The 20,910-nt window shown below is 44.8% G+C and overlaps 4 protein-coding genes and 1 long non-coding RNA gene across 5 annotated transcripts; 2 read left to right on the top strand and 3 right to left on the bottom strand.

Annotated features, from left to right (window-relative positions):
- Positions 1 to 6,995: 6,995 nt before the first annotated feature.
- LOC120284950 lies at positions 6,996 to 9,638 on the bottom strand. The gene is made up of 2 exons (XR_006541982.1): positions 9,513 to 9,638; positions 6,996 to 7,548 (listed from the first exon to the last, which is right to left on the bottom strand). It is a non-coding gene; the product is annotated as an uncharacterized LOC120284950 (long non-coding RNA).
- A 2,126-nt stretch (positions 9,639 to 11,764) lies between these two features.
- Positions 11,765 to 13,298, top strand: LOC6730026 (cytochrome c1, heme protein, mitochondrial). Its single transcript, XM_016174485.3, has 2 exons — positions 11,765 to 11,921; positions 12,114 to 13,298. Exon 2 carries the CDS (start codon positions 12,221 to 12,223, stop codon positions 13,253 to 13,255), a length of 1,035 nt encoding a protein of 344 aa, XP_016036795.1. The 5' UTR covers positions 11,765 to 11,921; positions 12,114 to 12,220; the 3' UTR covers positions 13,256 to 13,298.
- Positions 13,299 to 13,397: 99 nt separating this feature from the next.
- On the top strand, positions 13,398 to 14,197 carry LOC6730025 (guanosine-3',5'-bis(diphosphate) 3'-pyrophosphohydrolase MESH1). The gene is made up of 3 exons (XM_002105283.3): positions 13,398 to 13,570; positions 13,638 to 13,982; positions 14,044 to 14,197. Exons 1-3 carry the CDS (start codon positions 13,493 to 13,495, stop codon positions 14,158 to 14,160), a joined length of 540 nt encoding a protein of 179 aa, XP_002105319.1. The 5' UTR covers positions 13,398 to 13,492; the 3' UTR covers positions 14,161 to 14,197.
- LOC6730024 (probable phosphoserine aminotransferase) lies at positions 14,178 to 15,554 on the bottom strand. The gene is made up of 3 exons (XM_002105282.4): positions 15,394 to 15,554; positions 14,623 to 15,299; positions 14,178 to 14,566 (listed from the first exon to the last, which is right to left on the bottom strand). The coding sequence occupies exons 1-3, from the start codon at positions 15,436 to 15,438 to the stop codon at positions 14,194 to 14,196; spliced, it is 1,095 nt and encodes a 364-aa protein (XP_002105318.1). The 5' UTR covers positions 15,439 to 15,554; the 3' UTR covers positions 14,178 to 14,193.
- Positions 15,555 to 16,681: 1,127 nt separating this feature from the next.
- Positions 16,682 to 18,391, bottom strand: LOC6730023 (putative defense protein 3). Its single transcript, XM_016177757.2, has 2 exons — positions 17,850 to 18,391; positions 16,682 to 16,825 (listed from the first exon to the last, which is right to left on the bottom strand). The coding sequence occupies exons 1-2, from the start codon at positions 18,281 to 18,283 to the stop codon at positions 16,753 to 16,755; spliced, it is 507 nt and encodes a 168-aa protein (XP_016036794.1). The 5' UTR covers positions 18,284 to 18,391; the 3' UTR covers positions 16,682 to 16,752.
- Positions 18,392 to 20,910: the final 2,519 nt, after the last annotated feature.

Below are 20,910 nucleotides of genomic sequence, written 5' to 3'. Positions count from 1 at the left end.
TCCCAGTTGGCTACAATTAATTTTGAATTTGGGGGATCGTTGTTCTGGGCATGTTTTGCTTGGCCCGAAAGTGGTCTAAATTAGCATTAATTTTCATTTTATTTCGGACCAGCAATCAAGTCGCTCTTCCGCTATCGCTCTTCCTTTTGGGCTCTCTTTCCCTCTCTTTTGGGCACTCCAACAGGTGCTCTTTTCCATCTTTTTTTTTCGGCCGTTCCGTCTGAATGACGTTGTGTGCGTGCGAGACATTGACTAATTACCTTGCGTCTCTTTTTCTTCAAAGATCACCACCTGTTTGTCCCTTTGCTTTTCGAAGGAAGTACACGCGAAGTTTGTCAAGAAAACACGTGCTTGATGATTGAACTACCGTTATTAATGAGTGTGGATCTAGTCACAAATACTAAGAAAATCAATGTGAAACACTGGACCCCCACCCACTAAAAACAGCAGTATGAATTCCAATTCCAGCTCCAGTCCCAATTCCATTATAATGGGATTTTTGCGTTCTCCATTTCCCTCGCCTCCTCTTTAATTTCAATTATTAAGCGATAGTGCAAAACACAATACACGACAATGTGCTCGACCCATTTAGTTCGTTTCTGTTCCTCCTTCTTTTTTTCGATTTTTTTCTTTTTAGCGTTGATAAGCGGCGTCTCTTTTCAGCTTTCTCTGCTTCTTATCAGCTCTACACACATACACATAAGCGTACGCAATGAATCTTTCCCAATTCCAATTAAAAATTCCACGATCTGCACGGCGGTGTGGCAACTCCGCCAAAGAATCGCTTATTGGCAGGCGCAAAAAATATAGGGAAAATTCAGCGTAAGTCTTTTTTTTGTGTTGCTCGCCCGCTTATATACATACCCGTACACTAACAAAGCGAAGCTTACACTCGCGCACAGCAAAACGGTAAAGAGCGGGAGAGAGAGCGAAAGAGAAGCAAGTTGATAGCGATAGTTGTTGTTGCTGTTGGTTTTGCTTTATTTCTCAAGTATGTCTTGCCCTCTTGTTGTTGTGTTCTTCTTCTGTCTGTTCTTTGAATTGAAGAAGTATGGCGAATTACACACAGGCACAAACATATATACATACGTACGTACGAAATACACACGCGGCGGCGTCGCTTCGTTTCGCAAATTCGTTTTTATTAAATCGCTATTGAAATTAAATCATTTCTAATTAGACGGCACATTTGAACTGTAAATGCTGCTTGCATCCGTTCGTTTTTATCGGCGAGGCAGTCTCAAATGTGTGAGCGATGGCGATGAAGATCGTACGTGTGTGTGGGTGAGCTTGGCTTGTAATCAACGGCAATTTGAGTTTAGAATGGCACACACACACTCCCGCCGTACGCAGAAAACACGCGTTGAATACTTTACTTTCAGTAACTACTATTTGTTTATGGCATTTCTTCTTTAAAACCCTTCAACTCTTTCTCGGAAGCAGCAAAAACACGGCACGCCACGACGACGGCGCAGGACAAACTGAAACTGAACTGATCGCGAGTGACGCTCTTCCATTTATATACGGCTCACGATAGCAGGGTTGCCGAGCCGCTCGTTTCCTGGTTACCTTAATTGTTGTCATGTTATAGATTTAAATTCCGGGTTTCTCGAAAACGGTCAACCACGATCACTCCCTTTAACTGCTCAACGTGTCGTTTGCATATTTAATTTAAATTATTGTTTTGTTTTCGTCTACCTTGACAACCCTGGTAAGCCTGGTAATTGAACTCTACTCACATACACACATTTATTGCTGAGCGTGAATTTCTCTCCCCTTTGTATGTGTGCAATCGTGTGTGCAAATGATACAAAGCTGAATTATATATCAAAGGCAGAGAAAAATAATGATGACGCAGTGAAAAAAAAATATTAAAATAATTACAACGGCCGTCGACTCCTCTTCGCCTTCTTCTTCTCGGGGTGGTTACTTGAAGTGTAGTAGAAAGGTTTACCCGACAAACCTTCGGATGCACCAAAACAAAAAATTAAAATAGTTTTCTTGATTTTAGACAGCATTTGTCAAAAGGATAACTTCATCATAGTATCAATAAGTACCAGAAATGCCTAAAATTTAGTATGATTACTTAGTAAATAAGTTAATAATTTTCCCAAGTGATCCACTTTTCTGTGCGTGTAGTTATCAATGTACAGACATGCGGAATTTCAGTTGTTTCCTTTTATTTCGGTGTGTCAATGGCTTGGCCAAAAACCAAGAAGGGTTGTTGTCTGTCTTAGCTTTCCTCCCCTTTCCATTCGCTTCCCTCCCTATTCTTAAAGCGCTTGCGCAGCTGTTGCTCGCCCTTCTTCTGCTTGTTCTTCTTCTTGCCCATTATATACAAACATACAAACGTATGTACATATATATAGAATACCTTCTTCTTTTTGACACAGTTATCTGCTTGCTCAATGAAGTTTGCAGAACGGGCATTTCCATACGCGTATTTTCATTCATTTTCCGCTTCCTGTAATTGAAATTCGGCGACGCTGGCTAATTGCCGATTGTGTGGGCGTGGACGTAGGCGTATATCTACGTACGTACGGGTATCTGCAGGGTATTTCTTCTTGTTAGAGGGATGGGGGGAGGGGTTACTCACAGTGTAGCCCAGTTCCCATAAAACGCAAAAGGAACCCAACACTCCACTTTAGATAGTGCTAATTGGTCGGACTAGGAAGCGGGCCAAAACGGGCCACGGTAATGGTAATAGTAATGGTAATGGTCTTGGATCAGGTCATCCGCTACCGTTTGTTCGCCACCGTTCTTCCCCCAAAAACATAAACTAATCTCGGTTCATCTGACAAGCTGGAACGTCTTTATGGTCGCTGCTCTTGAATACTTTGAATGCACTGGGCGAAACCGGTTGCAAGAAGTTAGGAGGAGGCACTATGGAGACTTAGATAGCAAGTTTCCAACCGAAAATTAGATTATGTAAATATGTAGGTGTAAAAAATAACATTTAAATGAAGGGGTTCTTAGTTTATACCAAATATTTCAGTGGTCATTTCAATAGTAATACCATTATCATGATACCTACTGTAAAATGATGATACGATCGTACTAAGAGAATGTTCCCTGTGTGGAGATCGACTCCCTCCCCCAATCTCTCGCTTGGCCCAATTAAACGCTCTGTTCTTCCCACAGTTGGTGGGTCTAACCCAGTTCAAAGCCCAGCCTTAGTGGAAGACCAGCCTGGGGCAACACCAGCTCTGTTTTGTAGATTACAAAAATCACACATGCCTGGGCTACTTGTCATTGCGAAAATTTCGAGGTGTGTAGGCAGCAGTTGCATTGACAGAGGTGTTCGAGGTGATCTCAGAGGGGTTTCCCAGGGGGGGTTTTCTTCGGCTATCGACGAAGAGGTGCGGAGGAGGATTGGCTATGGCCTGACCCGGCCAATCTCCAGCTGGTGCTCGGACCCGTATCTCTCGCATTGTAAATGTCAGTGGTGTTTTTCAGGCATTGCCCAACTGCCACGGTCCATGGTCCCCATCATCCAGCCCCCATGCCCATGCCAAGCCAAGCCAAAACCATTCCAATCCCATTTCTAGGCCCCATCCACATCCACATCCACATCCACATCCACATCTACGTCCACGTCCGCGTCCGACGTCCACTCACATTAAATTACATACACTCCTTTTGTTTGCAATATATTTAAATTGCTTGGCCGGCCTGTCTAAACAGTCCAAAAACAGCGAGAGGATCGCTGAAAGAAATACGAAAAATGGGGAAAATAAAAACCATTGCCAAGAAGAAAGATCGGCCTATCCAATGGCTCAAACAAATGGCAAAGTTCAAACGAGGTTAACAGCATTTCATGCCACTTCCACTTCCACTGAAGTTGAGTCTGGATGGACCATTGAGGATGGAGCAGGGAACTGGGAGCCAGCAGCTAGGAGCTGGCAGCTAGCAGCTAGGAGTCGGGAGCACCGAGCTCGGAGGATGGAGGACAGGCCACCAAAATGGATAAAAAACTGTGCAGGCCAAAACAAAACAAACAGCACGGCCAAGAGCCATCCTAAACGACAGGCGGTGGTAACATGACCGTGCACCAAAAAAAATGGATTATTACTATTAAATGGTAATCATAATGATAGATACAAATGAGGTACTTCATCGTTCCGATTAAAGTGATGAGCTATTTTCTATTCTTTGATAGTTAAGCGCCTAAAATCAAATCTTTATTTGTATCAAGAACGTATAGAATTCAAAGTGCTTGCCTTTTTCGGAAACACATCCAATTCTATGAGTTTCTTTTTCCGTGCAGAAACGACAGCTCCAGCACATAGAGATCCAGCCCAGCTTCAGATTCAGCTATGGCCCCAGCAACTGCAAGTCCAATAAATAGACGTGAGCGCAAATCTGAAGCCATGGCTTCATATAAAACCTTTCTAACGATCGTTTACCTCTGGCTCGCTCGCAAAATGTAACAAAGGAGTTGTGCGGAAAAAAGTTGCCCAACGGGAGGAACAGGAGGCACAGGCGGCACAGGAGGCACAGGAGGAACAGGAGGAGGAGGAGGTGGCCAGTCCCGATCTCGGTCTTAGACCAAGTCCAGGCCAAGCCTTCGCCAAGCGCCCACTTCCTACTTGCTGCTGCATGCTGCCCATGCCCACCAAACCGAACCGAACTCCACTTAGAAGCTGCCTGCAACACCGAGATTTGGTTGTCGTTCGGTTCGGCTAGGTGCCCCGCTTCAATCGCCGACTACAGTGGCCATTGGCTAAGCAGAACAGCTACTGGGAAGGAGATGTACCCACATTTAGTTTCTTAAAATGAAAGGTGGATCTGTAATAATGGTTTTAGGATTGAAGCTCAAATATGATAGCATAAGTTGGGTTCTATGAGTATATCGCTTAGTTCTTCTAGTTCCTATTTAAGCAATACAACCTATTTGTGGTAGCTGTTGACTGGGAGACTAGAAGACCAGGAGACTAGGAGGCTGGAAGCTGCGTGGCCTGCCCAGCGACGTGGTCGCCGGGATCTCCATGGGCCATTTACGTGGCCAAGGGGCCGCTTTGCTTATGTGTACGCCACTGGGGCCCCGAAAAACAGAGAGATATACTCGAGGAGCCGAGCGGAGACCACCGCTCAGTTAACCGAAAAAAAGCCAAACAAGAAACAAAAAAAAAAAAAAAAAAAATGGGTAGTGAGCAAGCGAGCCGAAGAACAGGCGAGAGCAATAACCAGTTTTGTCTCCCAAAAAAGCCAAACAAATGAAGTCAAGTCGCGGCGGGGGAAAAACAAAACCCGGCTGAAAAGAAAGGGGAATGGGGCAAGAACGTAGCTCATGTTTACGAGTCACTGGCAGAAGAATCGGGAGTTGGGAATCGCCCGGGCAGCGTGGGTCGGGCGGGGAAGACAGGGCAGCAGGTCGGGTCGGGCGCTCTTCGGGCCTTAACTTTTAACGTTAACGGCCATCATCAGATAGAGCACGGCCAGAAAAACTGAAAACTGAACACTGGAGACTGGGTCCGAAGACCGAGGACTGAGGACTGGAGACTGAGAGCCCCGAAGAGTACAGAGTACAGTTCAGTTGAATTGAAGTTGTGGCAAACGGGTATTGAGGGAGTTGCAGAGCTATAGACTGGGTCTAGGCTTTTTGTTTTTGTTGCCTCGCTGTTGTAGGAGTTTTGGCTACACAGAAGTTTAGTTACATGCTCATTACATAGATACACACACACACACACACACAGCCATGCACATGTGCACACAGCCAAACAGAGGAGATACATTGTAGACCGTATGGATACATACAATTTATGTATTGCAGATACATAGATACATAGATACTCGCCTCGGATGCTGCTCTTTCGCTATTGCCTTTCTAAACTTGGGCCTTTTCCGATCTTTATCATCTCGCAGCGAAAAATACAGCCAAGCCAAACCAAGCCAAACCAAGCCAGGCCAAAAAGCAGAACTCCCACAAAAAGCGGACCATTTCTTCTGCCAAAGATCTTTCTTCTCATGCATAAATTGCGAACGAAAGCAGCTCGTTTTTTCCCTATTTCTATTTTTTGTGCTGTTGTTTAATCCAGACTCCTCAGCTCCTCTCGGCATCATTAGTTTTGAAATTTTTATGTATTGTGACCAGGCTCTACGGGTACGAGTATTGCATGTTGTTAGAGCCGCGATGGCCGAGGATTGGATTTGATTGTGACCGGGCCGAGGAAATGGATGTGGAAAAGCGGAGAGATGGCGGAAAACTCCGCGCTTAAACTCCGCTTCCTCCGCGCTCCGCGGCTGTCACCCTGAGCGGCTCAGGTTGCCGTGTGTGGGTAATTGTGAAAACAATTTAGACGAATTTTCCAGTTCAATTGCGCTTTTAATTTAAATTGCAGACAGGCTTTGTTTTGCTTTTCTGCGCTTTGCTTATTTTTTTTGCTCTGCAGCTCTTTGCTGGCACAAATCAATTGTCAGTCCATTTTGGAGTTGAAAGTTCCATGCGCGAAAATTGCCCAAGATGATCGTGATACCCACGATCTGGGCCCCAAATGCGATGGACAAAAGCCGTCGAAATGGTAAATGGGAAACTGAAAACTGCAGACTGCAAGCTGGCAAACTTTTGGACTGGGAATGTCAATTTGGTGGCAGTTCGATGGGAGTTAATTAACGATCGACGACCGATCGAGATGACCGTTTGGGAATGACTTCTCATCGATCGACGGCTGGCTTAATTGAAGGAATTTCGAGTGCAAGACTCTGAAGTACAACATCTTACATTTCCTGGGGGTATCGAACTCAAGATGGCTACCTATCTTCTATCTTACTTAAGTTAAGTGTCTTGGGGTTGCCATTGAACTAGTTTCGCGATCATAGAAACTTTTACAAGTTATTAAAGATCTTTACAATTAACCCAGTTTCTTATATCTACTTTCCCCATGGAAGCCCCACCCTAATCATAAACTTAATCCTAGACTCGTAAAACAGTTAGCCAGAACATAACATTTAAGATCAATATCTGGCTGATGAGCAAGTAATTCACGAAGCGATCGTTAGAAGCCCCACACACCGGAATTATATCTCAATAATAGTAATAGTTTGCGCCAGTTTCTAAAATATCTTATTGATCGATCGCTCAAGTCGATCCGCGGATCATGACTCATAGATCTGCCAAACGATCGCCGGATTGATCTCCTTCGCTGCTGCTGTTGCTCCAAGCATTCTCTCCCGACGGCTCCGCCGTTTTCTATTTGTAGAATGTAACAATCATTGATGACTGTTTAATAGGCACACATTTCGGGGCACTCGAGTTCCGTGGCCTGAGGATCGTCGAGCTCCCTGGTACTTATTGATCACTTCAGGCCTTTCACCGCTGCCAGCTGGGGCTTCAGCTGGAGCTTCAGCTGCTTCTGCAGATGATGGCGTCCGAGTTGGAGCTGGTGCGATAAAGCCAGCTGTAAGCTGAAACTGCACCCGAAACCAAGATTTAGCTCGCCATTGACTCGGTTTCATGTTGTTTCCAGAACATTAGGCCTAAGAACGGCTCAAATCGCCTGCTGCTAAATTTCACTGTTTATTTCTTTTGCTCCGGCTGAAATTAAAAGACTATAAACAATCGTGAGAATGGCACTTGAACATGTTCAAAACTATAATGGCCTAAAACGAAATGTGCAAGAGAAGCCGCAACCGAAGCTCCAAACGGCAAGCGGGCAACAAAGGTACACTCGAAGAAAATATACTTTACTTCAATCCTTCTGAATTCATAGAAAAGTTCTTAAGATGAAGTACCCAATATCGCAATGTTGCTCAGCACTATTATTTTTGATGGCTTATAAAGATGTTAATCTATACTATTTCATGGATACTTTATATACAGATTTGTTCTCAGTGTAACCCAAAGAGCACACAAAGCCAACAAACGGAGCGAGCCATGGACAAGCGGCTAAATGAACAGACAGTCAATCAACTTTTAGTAAAAAGCAACGGCCAAGACAACTATAGCAATAGCAATAGCAACAGCCATGATGACTGGTACTGCGGAGTGTGTTGTGTGTTGTGCGGTGTGTTGTGAGTAGTGTGTTGTGTGTGGCATGACTGGGACTGTCGATGACGTTGGCTTCAAAGAGAAAAGCGCGGGCTCGGCTCAAGCGAAACGATCACGAGCACTGGCATTGGACTGGGAGATTGGGATTGGTGCGATCAGTGGGATGGCCAAGATCGGCTGCGTCTTGGCCACGACGATGATTTAAGCGGAGCAGAGCACTGAGAAAACTATTACGAAATGATCAAAGCAGCTAAAACAGAATCAAATCAGCCGAAGACGATGATCTGGCCAACCCCAAGCGGCGATCGCGATGGCAATGGCTGTGCGCTATTGCGATCGTATCGTATCGGATCGATCGGTTCGAGACTCGATTACAATAATTACAATCGGCTACGCGCGATTCACCAAATCACAGCAACAACCACAGTGGGACCTGCACTTCACAGATGCGCATGCAGATGCATAAGCTCAGATACATTTCAACGGGTCTTTAAGATCTTTTAGAAGTTGTTGAGGCTCATGCCAGTCAAATTCAATAATATAACTAATATTTTGTTTAAATTATAAAAGTAGAATATACACAAGTTCGTTTTAGGGAGGCTGCACTGTATTACGTGCATATAAACAATCTTTATAAGAAATTGAAGTCAAGAAGCAGAATTAAAACAAAACTCATCAACATCAACGGGCACTGCTGATTGTATGGGTGTGTGTGTGTGTGTGCTTAGGGAGGGGGGCGAGCAGAATGGCGAAGAAGGGGCAGAAGAATCAAGAGGAGAATCGAGAGGAGACGCAGATCCATCTTCTAGGCTCCATTTGGCAAAGCGAATCGGGCAGAACGAGAAATTGAAAAGACAGTTACAACCTCATAATGAAGTTCGTTCTCCTCTGTATCTTCTCTTGCCCCCATCCCCCTCCTCACCTTGTGTCCTCCAGCTCCGTATCTGTATCTTTCTCCCGAAGCTTGGTCTTTTCTCTTGGCGACCGAAGACTGCGAAAAAGTTTACAAAAATCCAAAGCAAAACCGCATGCTACACATAAGCGCACTCGCTCACACTCGCAATTGACGCACACACAGATACATTGCACCCATACACGCGCACAAATCGTGTTGTTGTATATAAGGGAGCATAGCGATTTTGCTGTTGTTGTCTTTGCGAAATTGAGCGGTAAACGAGCAGCGAGAACGAGAATCCGAAAGATACGAAATCGAAAGAGAGCGGCAAAGAGAGCGTTAATTTCTCGCATGCGATTTTCCAACGCATTCAACGGTAGCTGCGCACGCGTTAAAACGATCTTTCAGATACGTCATAAACGAAAGATGTTTATTATGAGCAAAATGTTTGGGGATCCCTTCTGTGTTGAATATTAAATGAAAGCTTGTTTTTATTGAAGAGAGAGATGCTTTGTAGTTCAGTTTAAGCAATGCAGCTTATAAATACAAATCAATTGCAAATCATATATTTATAAACTAGCTTAAAGAGTGTAATTGCTAACAGCGATTCTTTCTTTTGTATGGACATACCCAAATGAAGCAACCTGGCCAAATTAATGGTTTCCGCTTTGTATCTCCAAAGCGCAGCTTTGATTTTCTTCTAGCGTTGTCCAGCACTGCGAGTGCAGCAGATGCAACTTGGTGCTGGGATGCATTCACTTGTGGCCAAAGGCGATGCTCACACAGATACCCACCGATGCAGTGCCCCCGCACCAGCACTGGCACCAACACACACACACCTACGTACTGGGGATCGGTGGCAAAGATGCAAGATGCACTCGCATTGCAACTGGCTTTTGGTCTATAATTCTTGTTTCTGGTTTTCGTGCTGCCAAGATAAGGAGTGGGACATGGCCAGCACACAGCTTCATCGTTATTACGATCCTCTGGCGGATGATGATGTTGCTGCTGCTGCTGATGATGATGGTGTAGATGATGATGATGATGGAATCATCATCTTGCTCTGGAGAGGAGGACAGGAAACTGCAGCAGCATGGCGCTTTGGCTCCCAAAGGAAGCGGACCAGTAATATTTACATTTATTGCTAAATTATGCACACTTTTTTGTGCCGTACTCGGGTATTTTTATTTGCAGGCCCATCTTTTTCACGAATAATTATTCAGTTGATAAGTCATATCTCTTGCATTTTATATCTGATTTGGACATAGTCCGGTCTTTGTGTTTACCCCGCAGTCAATTGCATATTTTAGTCCACTTCAGTGCAGTTACTCCTGTGATAAATACGAGCAATTTGGGAAAAAGGATTGCAACACATCCTTTCTCTGTTAAGCAGAGAAATATGCAGATTCCAATTAATCACAGTACCACTGCATTTCCTTATGTCTTTATCTTTTTTGAGAAACTATCAAATATTTTATGTAGTATATAACCACCTCGAAATTGGACAATCATGCCTGCTTTGTTTTCTACTTAAATGTAAACAACGCCATTTATTAATGAGTTTGTAATTTGAATAAAACTCATGACGTGAGCCCATTTCTATGGGGTCGCAGCACAATCTCTGCGGTTTTCCACGGTGAAAAGCGTTGCGATTGCTACTAATGGCCGGAGATTTTCATGGAAAGTTGGTGCGGTTGCTGTTGCTGCTGCTTTTTCTTGCTTATGAAAATTTCACGCCAGTCGAAAAGAATTATTAATTGCGCAGCGGCAACGGGAACAACAACAACAACATTTAGCCACCACCGCAGAGAAAAACAACAAGAGAAACAACAACAACCGCACACAAATTTCAAAAGTGGGAATTATGCATCGCTGCGCAGAAGCAGAACTCTAAAAACGCACATAGGGAAAATCCGGGGGTAAATGTATCTGCATCTGTATACGTGGAAGTATCTGTATCTGTGTGCCTGTAAGCGCGTGTAAAATATGGTAAACATGGAAATACGTAATAACTGAAAAAAAAAAACAAGAAAACCAGACCAACAGCTACAAAAAGAGTGTAACAAAAAAGGGAAATATAAAATCAGGTACAAATTTTCACCAAAAACAAAAAAAAAAAAATAGAGTTTACATCGCTCTGTCGACGTCGACAGTGCATTGTCATTATTGGTTGCCATGGGCGTCGAAAAGGGGGTTACCCTTCTAGGCTTACAATCCAAGCTTTGTAATGGAGTTTAGTGGGTTCTGATTAATTTGAAGGGAGTAAAAGCAGCTGTATGTCAATTATTGGTTGCTTTATTACCTTGCCCACGTTCTGAGCCCCCAAAAATTGTGGTAAGCCGACGCCCCTGCTCCTTGGCTGTTGTAAAAGCTGGCTTGGGCCTGACTTTGACGATTTCGTGGTCACACAGTGTGAAGAATGGCTAGGAAATATTGTATGCACCGTTGTTTGGTGGGCTGTTACAGATTTACAGATTACTGAGCCAGATAACAAATGAAAGTGCCCTGGCATTTGCTTTTTTCTGTATTTTTCAGTTGCTCCGCTCGTTGGACAGGAAAGAAACCCAGAAGGAGGCGATCGTTACAACAATAGAGAAAAACGTTGATTCAACCTTTTAGCTGTGAAGAATAACAGCAATTTGGGTGGGTTTTGGTTTACATATGCTTTATGGGGAAAGATCAACGATAAGAATCTGGCTGAGCTGGGTTCGATGTGGAAGAAAGTATGCGCTGGGATTGCTAAGCATCCTTCCTTCTCTGTAGTTCCAAAAACTAACTTTTTTAATACTGGATACACAAGAGAAAAGGGGTTAGATGTTTACGAAATAGTTAAGCAGAGTTTTTAAGTGCATTTCGATCGATATGTATCTTAACTAGTAATTAAGGTTGCTCTTGCCAGCTTTGTGTGAAATGTCATTAAAAAATTGTTGTGAAAAAGCTTATACTTTTACACATTTCAATATTTCCAAACAATTACATATTTTCTTCGCAATGACGATTTTTTGCCACCAAAGGAGGAAGTCTAATATTTTGCCATAGGTGAGTACAGTAAATATAGGTTTCTAAGCGTTAATGTTACCAAATGTTGTCATTAACAATTATCAAGATATTGTTATCACTGCATTTAGGGCATTCGTTTGATCCATAATTTTGCATATTATGTTGGTATATTTAAATTTTAAAATATTACCTTACCGCGTTACCTTAACACACTTGATTCCATTCCGGCAGAATATTTCCGAAGTGGTGACAACCCCAGTCGACAGAGCTTTCCAACACTGGTTGCCTTGACATTGTAAATAAATCGTTTTGAGAGATAAAGCTGAATCTTACCGAAAATGGTCAACAAATTCCGGAGTCTAAACAGCAAACTGTTCCAGCTGGCCAGGAGCAGCATACAGCGGACATCGGTGCGACCGCGTACAAGTTTTCCGGGTCGTGGAAGCGGCTTTTCTGGAAATCGCAAGCTTCTGGGCGCCCTGGGAGCCCTAACAGGAACAGCAGGGCTGCTGATCTACGCCCTGGAAAGCAGCGTGGATGCATCCTCGGACTGCGTGCATCCGGCGCACCAGCACTGGAATCACAAAGGGCTTTTGTCCGCCTTGGACAAGGAGAGCGTGCGCCGAGGTTACACCGTTTACAAGGAGGTCTGCTCCTCCTGCCACTCCTTGCAGTACATGGCCTATCGCAACCTGGTGGGAGTATGCATGACGGAGGCGGAGGCCAAGGCCGAGGCGGAGGCCATCACGGTGCGGGATGGCCCCAACGAGGAGGGCGAGTACTACGAGCGTCCGGGCAAGCTGTCCGATCACTTCCCCTCTCCGTACGCCAACGAGGAGGCGGCCCGTTCCGCCAACAATGGCTCCTATCCGCCGGATCTCAGCTATATTGTGTCGGCTCGCAAGGGCGGCGAGGATTACGTGTTCTCCCTGCTCACCGGTTACTGTGATCCTCCGGCTGGTTTTGCACTTCGTGATGGACTGTACTTCAATCCGTACTTCTCGGGTGGAGCGATTGCCATGGGCAAGGTAGTTGACAATGAGGTGGTCTCCTTTGAAGATCCAAATGTGCCTGCATCGGCCGCCCAAATTGCCAAGGATGTGTGTGTCTTTCTCAAGTGGACTTCAGAACCGGAGACCGACGAACGCCGCCTGCTGCTCATCAAGGTTACTCTGATTTCGGCCTTTTTGATTGGCATTTCCTACTACATCAAGCGTTTCAAGTGGTCAACGCTCAAGTCTCGCAAGATTTTCTTCATTCCCGAACTGGAGGCCCAGGCCGAAAAGGAGGCGTATGAGGCCGCCAAAGCAGCGCGCAAGGCCAAGGAGCAGGAGTGCAACAAGTGCGAGAACCAGAACGAAAAGAAGGACTAAGTTTGGTGATCTGTTAAAATAAAGGTTTTTGAATTTAAATGAATGCCGCGCATTTTATTTATCGATAGGTTTTCCAGGGCTTAACCATCCGTGCTGTAAAGCACGAACAATTGCCTGTTATTGATTCTTGCCGGTCTGTTAAGTCAGCTGTTATGTTAAAAATGTAAACAAAGTTTGAGTTTGCTAAAAATAAAGTTTAGACTTTAAATTTAGTTTATTTAGTTATTTCTTGTAACAATGGCCACATATCCATCTGCCAAATTCATGGAGTGCCTGCAATATGCGGCTTTTAAGCACCGGCAGCAACGGCGCAAGGTGAGCTTATTAAAACGCAACAAATTATATATTCAAAACATAAATACTAGCTTTTTTGTATTTCAAGGACCCTCAGGAGACCCCATATGTGAACCATGTGATCAATGTGAGCACTATTCTCTCCGTGGAGGCCTGCATCACAGATGAAGGAGTCCTTATGGCTGCACTTCTGCACGATGTCGTAGAGGATACGGACGCTTCTTTCGAGGATGTTGAGAAACTCTTTGGACCGGATGTTTGTGGACTAGTGAGGGAGGTGACGGACGACAAGTCCCTGGAGAAACAGGAGAGAAAACGCCTGCAAATAGAAAATGCAGCCAAAAGTAGCTGCAGAGCGAAGCTCATAAAGTTGGCCGACAAACTGGATAACCTTAGGGATCTGCAAGTCAACACGCCGACAGGATGGACACAGGTACTCGAGCCCAGATTGCTTTGAAAAGCTGGAACTTATGTATTACATATTTCCTTTCCAGGAGCGTCGTGAGCAGTACTTCATTTGGGCCAAAAAGGTGGTGGACAATTTGCGAGGAACCAACGCCAACCTGGAGCTTAAGCTGGACGAGATCTTCCGCCAACGCGGCCTTTTGTAAAATCTAAAACCATTCAATTACAGATGAACGTGCTTAATTTTTATTGTTCTTGTAAAAGGCCAGCATCAGATTGGCCAACTGTTGGGTCTCCGCCAGCGTTACAGCATTGTAGAGGGAGGCTCGAATGCCGCCCACCGACCGATGACCCTTCAACTGTATCATGCCCTCCGCCTCGGCTTTGCTCAGGAACTCCTTCTCCAGGGCATCATCTCCACTGGCACTGCCAATGCGGAAAGGCACATTCATTCGCGAACGCACGTTGACATCCACTGGACAGTAGTAGAATCCATTCGACTGGTTGATGGTGTCGTAAATCAGCTTGGACTTGGCCGCTGCCAGCTTGGCCATACCAGCGACTCCTCCGTTCCGCTTGATCCACTTGAAAACCAGCCCCATCACATAGATGCTGCAAGGGGAAAGTTTAACAAAGAATTTACCAGCTTTGCATCATTCTGGGCTCACCCAAAGGTCGGCGGAGTATTCAGCAGTGAGTTGTTCTTGTCCATCTGCTCAAAGTTGAGGATGGAGGGCGTGATCTTCAAGTGCTTGCCTATTAAATCGTCCCTGACAATGATCACCGTGGTGCCCGCTGGTCCGATATTCTTCTGGGCTCCCGCATAGATGACGCCAAACTTGGAGACATCGAAGGGACGCGACAGAAAGTTGGAGGACATATCGGCCACGAGTGGCACACCGGCTGGCACCTCGGGCACAAAGTCGAACTCAACGCCCTCTACGGTCTCATTGTCGCAGTAGTAGACATACGAGGCATTGGGGTCCAGCTTCCAGGTCTCCTGTCGTGGAACAGTTGTGTACTTGGCCAACTTAGGCAGCACCGCGTTCACAGTGCCGTACTGAGCCGCCTCCTTGGCCGCCTTGGCCGACCAGGAGCCGGTGATTACATAATCAGCAGTGCCAGTCTTGCCAATCAAGTTCAGAGCCACTGCAGCGAACTGTCCGGTGCCGCCGCCCTGCATCAGCAGGATCTTGTAGTTGCTGGGCACATTGAGGAGCTCGCGAAGATCGCTGATGGTCGCATCGTGGATCTTGGCGTAGTTGCTGGAGCGATGGGACATCTCCATGACCGAGATGCCGCTGCCATTGCAGTTGACAAGGTTTTCCTGCACCTCTTTCAGAACCTAGATATGCAGTTAGAGATTACAATGTAATCAAGGTAACTATTACAGATTTAAGTCACGTGTGTGACGGAGTGGTGCCACCCATTTCACCGACCTCTTCGGGCAACTTGGCTGGACCGGCGGCGAAGTTGATAACCATGCTGATACTATGTAGTGCGTCTGCGATCTATGAACCTCTCTGGAAAGCGGCTAAATATTGACTAAAGTGTTGAGCTGCCCGTGCGAGTATTCGCAATCGCTGATAAACGAGACGAAGGCGGCGCAGAGAACAGCAACAAGTCACCGGGCAGTAAACAAAACGCGTGCGGAAAAACAGACTCAAACTCGCCGGACTGGACAACGAACTCGGTTGCTCCAGGGACGGATTCTCCCCCGGGAGGGTATGCCACTCCAAACCCCCCATTATGAACTGCGCTCCTGTGAAGTCCACGAAGCCAGACAAAGGCGCGCGGTACGGCGAATTCGATCAAAACAAGTCGGCTAACGTATATAATTACATATGTACGTATGTACATACATACATATGTGCAACGCACGAAAACAAAGTGCTCCCCAGTGCGCCCCCCACTTCAGCGTGTGTGCCCCGCCCCCAAGCCAGCGTGGGTTGCCATGCACTTTTCGCTGGAATGACAATAACAAGCGAGCGACTGAGTTCGCAGGCGAGTAAACAAGCTGCAAGCGAAATGTATAAGTGCACTGTACAGTGGAGCTTCGATGCATGCGATTTTAATAGAATATATGAATTATTTGTTGATGCTTACGACTAATTGAGGCTTAAGTAACTTAATATACACATTGGCTACCATAACTGGTAGTAAATTTCAAGCAAACCAAACCGTCTGCCGATTAGGAATTCCGCGAACTCTTTTGCACGCCTGATCATATCTGCACACTGATTCCTTATCCTTATCCGCTTCCTATTGTAAAAGGGCAATCAGAAGTGCTTTGGACCTATGCTACGAATACTTATCTTGGCTTATGTCTTGGCCAAATTCGTTGGCCGTCTAATTACTTTATAGCACAGCCAGCCTGAAAGGTGCTTAGAGTTTCCAATTTGCCGGGTCGCCCAAAACGAATTTCCTATGAGAAGCTGGCCAACGTGTCTGGAAACCCAAACGTGCTCGGCTCGTGCGTTCCATTTCGGACTTGGAGTGGAGTGGGTGGATGTGGGAGGATGTGGGTGGCAAGGTGCTGTCTGTGGTGGGCGGCGGGAACTGGTTCGCCTCTTCGGGCGTTGGGATGTGGGCTGGTCATTCATAAACGCTGAGCCAAAAAGCCAATAATTTTGCCCTGTAATGTTGATTGCACAGCTCAATGGGGCGCCTTTGGCGTCCAAGACGTCGGAATGGTGAATGGCAGTCGAAAAAATCCTCAAACAACAATTTCGTTTTGACTAATTAGGGTTTTTAAGATTTATTGCCCGGCTGCCTTAAAAGTAAGTACATAATTTCAGTTATGGCCGCTCCGCCTGCACTTTGTTCACAATGTCGCTCCAAAACGTTCCGTACTCCTGTAGCACAGTGCCCCTGCAGCGAAAAGTGAAAATGTTAATTCTTATGGTTGCTCGCAAGTCATGATTGTTTCTAATTTATTCGCAAGAGAGTATATTAATAGTTAGTAGACGATGATTGGGCAATTTCAACAGATGGTTTTTGAGGTGAGACGACACTGGACTTCAGTACTTTCAAGTTCTATCAAATGGTTAAGGAGAAAATAATAAATTTTATAGCTAATATTCTGGGCATTAATTCCCTTAGTGTACTATGATGATTGATTTCAGATCTTGTTGCTTGTGCAAGATGTGTCCATAAAGTTTGCTTGTCTGTTTGTGATTAATTCCCATATTTGCATATTTTGGTTTTGGTGGAATGATAAATGAGACAAGTGTCCGGAAAATAAGTTTTGTGTGGTTAATTCACAGTTGGCACTTGCTTATGTTGGCCAGTGTTATCTGGCGACAAAGTTGACAAAGTTGCATAAAAAGCATTGACAGCTTTTCTTTGGCTTTTTTGAGCTTGTCACTGTGCGGCGTCTTTGCCGTTTGATGCCTTTTTTGTGGACCATTGATGGGGGGTGTGCTCTTTCCAAATAAATCAATTACATAATGCCTTTTGTGCGATTATCCGGCAAGTTTTTGTCCGCCTGACAATTATGCGCGCATTACATTATGTGGGTCAACGTGGCGTATGATTAATGAATCCCTTCACGGGCCACGATGATGTTGCCACGGCTTAGGCAACTACCACCGTCTCCGCCTCCGATGATAATGATGATTATTACGAGGGTGATGGCCCATAGAAGACACGAACTGTGTTGTACGAAGCCATTTTTGACAAAGTGCTTCATTGAAACTGTCCAAAAAAATGGGTGCTAAGCGGTCATTTATTAAATTAAGTTGGTAGTCAAACTTCTGCAGACATTTAAGTATGTTTGCTGTGACTGTAAGAGCACTACTCAACACTTAAGTTAGTTAGATTATAGATTCTAGATCTTTCTAATAATTCCATAGCTATAGAATTAACCCACTCCTCTCCATAGTTATCAACTTACGTGAAGTAGACATGTCCCCGCTTATTTTGCGGTGCCTTCCAGATGAGCTTGGCGCCCAGCTTGTCCCGGTTGTCCGAGTGCGTGATGGCCGAGCACTCCGGAATGGTCTTGGTGTTCTCGCTCTGCACCCACTCGCCGATCCACTCGTTCGAGTTGGCATCGCGCGCCTGCAGGAAGAATCCCCGGAAGACGGTGCTCTGGTCCGAGTGCGGGTAGATGACCACCGATATCTGCTGGCCGGGATGATAGCTCTGCGCATCAGCCACCACCTCGTACGGATTCGAGTGGGCCGGCTGACTCCGTGCCTTGCCATGATTCGGCTGATTCGCCCGCTGCTTCACGCACGTGTCCGCCGGAGCGCCGTCCGGAAAGGCGACTGCGGCGCCTATCAGCAGGAGCAGCTCCAGCGACAACCACTTGAATCGATCCTTCATGGCTCTGGAATTCGATTTTCCTGATCGTGGGAAAAAACGCGCGCGCTCTCGGCTAATCTGACGCTGAAACTCGGCTCGCCGCCGCCATCGCCGGCCGCTTATAAACCCAGGCGGCAATGCCACAAGCGCCGCTGCCGCCGAAGACATGGGCGGGCGGTCCAAGTGGATAGATAACCACAGTCGGGGGTGGCTAAATAGGAGCGTTTAGCTATCCAAGAAAGCCAGTTATTGGGGAAGTCAGTGTCCTAAATCATCTTTTTCTTGACTACGATAAAACTTATTCTTAAAAAAGTAAATAATATGCAAAAATATAAACGAATATTCCACGCTTTACCTATAGAACTCTTTGCTGTTGATTAACTGTTATGATAAATAGTAATTAATAGCCTTTGATTTCTTATTTTACTAAACAATTGCACTAAGACCCAACCGTAAATCATTATTTTATTTTGTTTTTAAGTCTCGAAAGAACTAACACGTAATGATGTGACACGAATAAATCACTGACAGATGCCAACTGCCATCCCAATAGATTGGCTTTGACTAATTTATGGCCGCAGCGGTGCTATTAAGCTGACCGCAAACGTAGTGGGGCGCTCAGCTGGCGGCGGCCAACCAGTTTTTAATGATCAAAAAGCAAATGGCCAAAACACACAGAGTTCCTTTCCTGCACAGTGATCCAAACTGTGTCACACATTAGTCCCTCCCCTGGTCGCCGAGTCGGATTTCTTTGCTCGGTTTGGTAGTCTGGGCCCGAAACTCTGGTGCTACTCTAAGTGCTCCATTGCGAAATTCTATGCTTCTAATCGCTGAAAATGTTGGAAAATGTTGGAAAATGCTGTCCGCACTGCAAAATGTTCCGCAGTTTGTTTACTTTGCGCCTGTTCGCTGCATTTTTCAGCGCGTTTTAATGTTTTAATTGACAGGCAGCCGCCGTTGGCGTTGATTTCAATGAATTGAGTTGGCTCCGGTTGGGTGTTTCCTTTTCTGATTTCTGATTTCTGATTTTTTTCTGGCGGTTTTCCCCCTTTGAATCCGCTGCGTTTCGCATTTCACAGCTTCAGTCGGTGGTTTCCTTTCGGGGATCCGCCAACGCCATTCCTCCGTGGAATATGGTTTTCCACCACCTCATTTTCACTTTAGTTTTTGGCAAGTGGGATAATTGCAACAGCTGCTGTCAGTTGGAATACAAATGAAATAATTAAGACAGCTCTTTAACTTTAAACATTTGCTTTAATGCATACATATTTGAAATTGTTTCAAAATAGTGTTTATACTCATCAAGAGAAATAATTATGCGAAATAATTATCAATTAAACTATAACAAATGGTATACAACACAGCTTTGTTTTATAATTCCTATTTTCGCCGCATATTTTAGCTATAAATTTACCTTTAAATCCATCCATTTAATTGCTTTTCATTATAAACTTTTTCATTATAAAATGCTAACTAAATAAAAAATATAAGTCGAGTGCCCAATTATTTCTGCTCACTTTAATTATCTCTTTTTATTCAAACAGAATACCGAATGGCACACAAATTCTAATTTAATAAATTTGCAAGTGACCAACAACACTTCTGGCCAACACACACTTTTTAGTGCTCAGATACACACACGCACTCACATTTTGGGCCAAGTCAATACCAAACTAGTTTCATTAATTAAAATGTTCGGTTAATTATTCAAATTGCACGTGCCAGCGTCAGCAACTTTTGCGCACAAAACTAAATTGTTTGCTTTTGGCAATGTGTTTGTGCTGAAACGTGATAAATAATACTCTAGATTGCTGAACTTTACAATTGGGCATTGGCGTCTATTTGCATTTCAAGTTGGCCGCACTGCAAAGGTCAGTTAACCCGGTGGCTTTGCTTTAACCGAAGGATCAGCGGGCCGAAAGGACATGTCATCCATTATGGATGCGGCGAATGCGAACTTTCAACTCCCTGCACTGGGCAGCAGCATCCCGAAATTTTCGGCCATTGAAAATGACATTTGCGCCACATCACACCAGGTCTTTTTACGCTACACAGAGAAAAATATTAGGTGACAAAAAATGTTATAGAAATCTATTCTATTCTATAAATTATATTCTATATAATTCTATACTAGGATACTAGGATCTATACTATATTATAGAATAAATCTATATTCTATAAATACTAGGATCTGCGCTATTTTTTATATAAATACACTATTTACATCAAGTCATTCCATTTTCACTAAGTTTAAAGCTCTTTGTAAGCTAAATATTTTATCAAATAATATCTACCTATTTATGTAAGCTGCTAGCTTGTTTCTTTCAGTGCACCCATCCTCCGGCCAATGCATGCGAAATTTACTTCAAGCTAAAGTACGAAAAAAGTGGGGAAGCGAAGGAAAACTGCCAGCCGCCTTAAACCGATGTGCCATGTAAATAGTGGAGCTTATGGACCAGAGAAGGGGGGTGGAGAGGTGGCCCGGGTAGGGGTCGGAAAATCCACTTCATCGGCGACGGTTGGCGCGGAAAAGTGTGTCACCTGCAGGCGGGAAATGCGCAGGTCCTGTGAGAGCAGAAAGCGGCTGCCGCCTGATGGTGACTTTTCCTCGCAGACTTTTCACCAACTTTTCACCAACATTCGCATTT

The sequence above is a fragment of the Drosophila simulans genome, chromosome 3R, assembly GCF_016746395.2.
Source record: "Drosophila simulans strain w501 chromosome 3R, Prin_Dsim_3.1, whole genome shotgun sequence".
In the NCBI taxonomy this organism is placed as follows: Eukaryota; Metazoa; Arthropoda; class Insecta; order Diptera; family Drosophilidae; genus Drosophila; species Drosophila simulans.
Note: the sequence above shows the minus strand (reverse complement) of the source record. Positions and strands in the feature narration are given on the sequence as shown.

Coding starts and splice junctions, on each gene's coding strand:
- LOC6730026 (XM_016174485.3), top strand. CDS start 12,221: ATGGTCAACAAATTCCGGAGTCTAAACAGCAAACTGTTCCAGCTGGCC.
- LOC6730025 (XM_002105283.3), top strand. CDS start 13,493: ATGGCCACATATCCATCTGCCAAATTCATGGAGTGCCTGCAATATGCG. Junction 13,571..13,637: donor ACCGGCAGCAACGGCGCAAG/GTGAGCTTATTA, acceptor TTGTATTTCAAG/GACCCTCAGGAGACCCCATA. Junction 13,983..14,043: donor CGCCGACAGGATGGACACAG/GTACTCGAGCCC, acceptor TTTCCTTTCCAG/GAGCGTCGTGAGCAGTACTT.
- LOC6730024 (XM_002105282.4), bottom strand. CDS start 15,438: ATGGTTATCAACTTCGCCGCCGGTCCAGCCAAGTTGCCCGAAGAG. Junction 15,300..15,393: donor CAGCCAAGTTGCCCGAAGAG/GTCGGTGAAATG, acceptor CTGCATATCTAG/GTTCTGAAAGAGGTGCAGGA. Junction 14,567..14,622: donor AATACTCCGCCGACCTTTGG/GTGAGCCCAGAA, acceptor TTCCCCTTGCAG/CATCTATGTGATGGGGCTGG.
- LOC6730023 (XM_016177757.2), bottom strand. CDS start 18,283: ATGAAGGATCGATTCAAGTGGTTGTCGCTGGAGCTGCTCCTGCTGATA. Junction 16,826..17,849: donor CGGGGACATGTCTACTTCAC/GTAAGTTGATAA, acceptor TTTTCGCTGCAG/GGGCACTGTGCTACAGGAGT.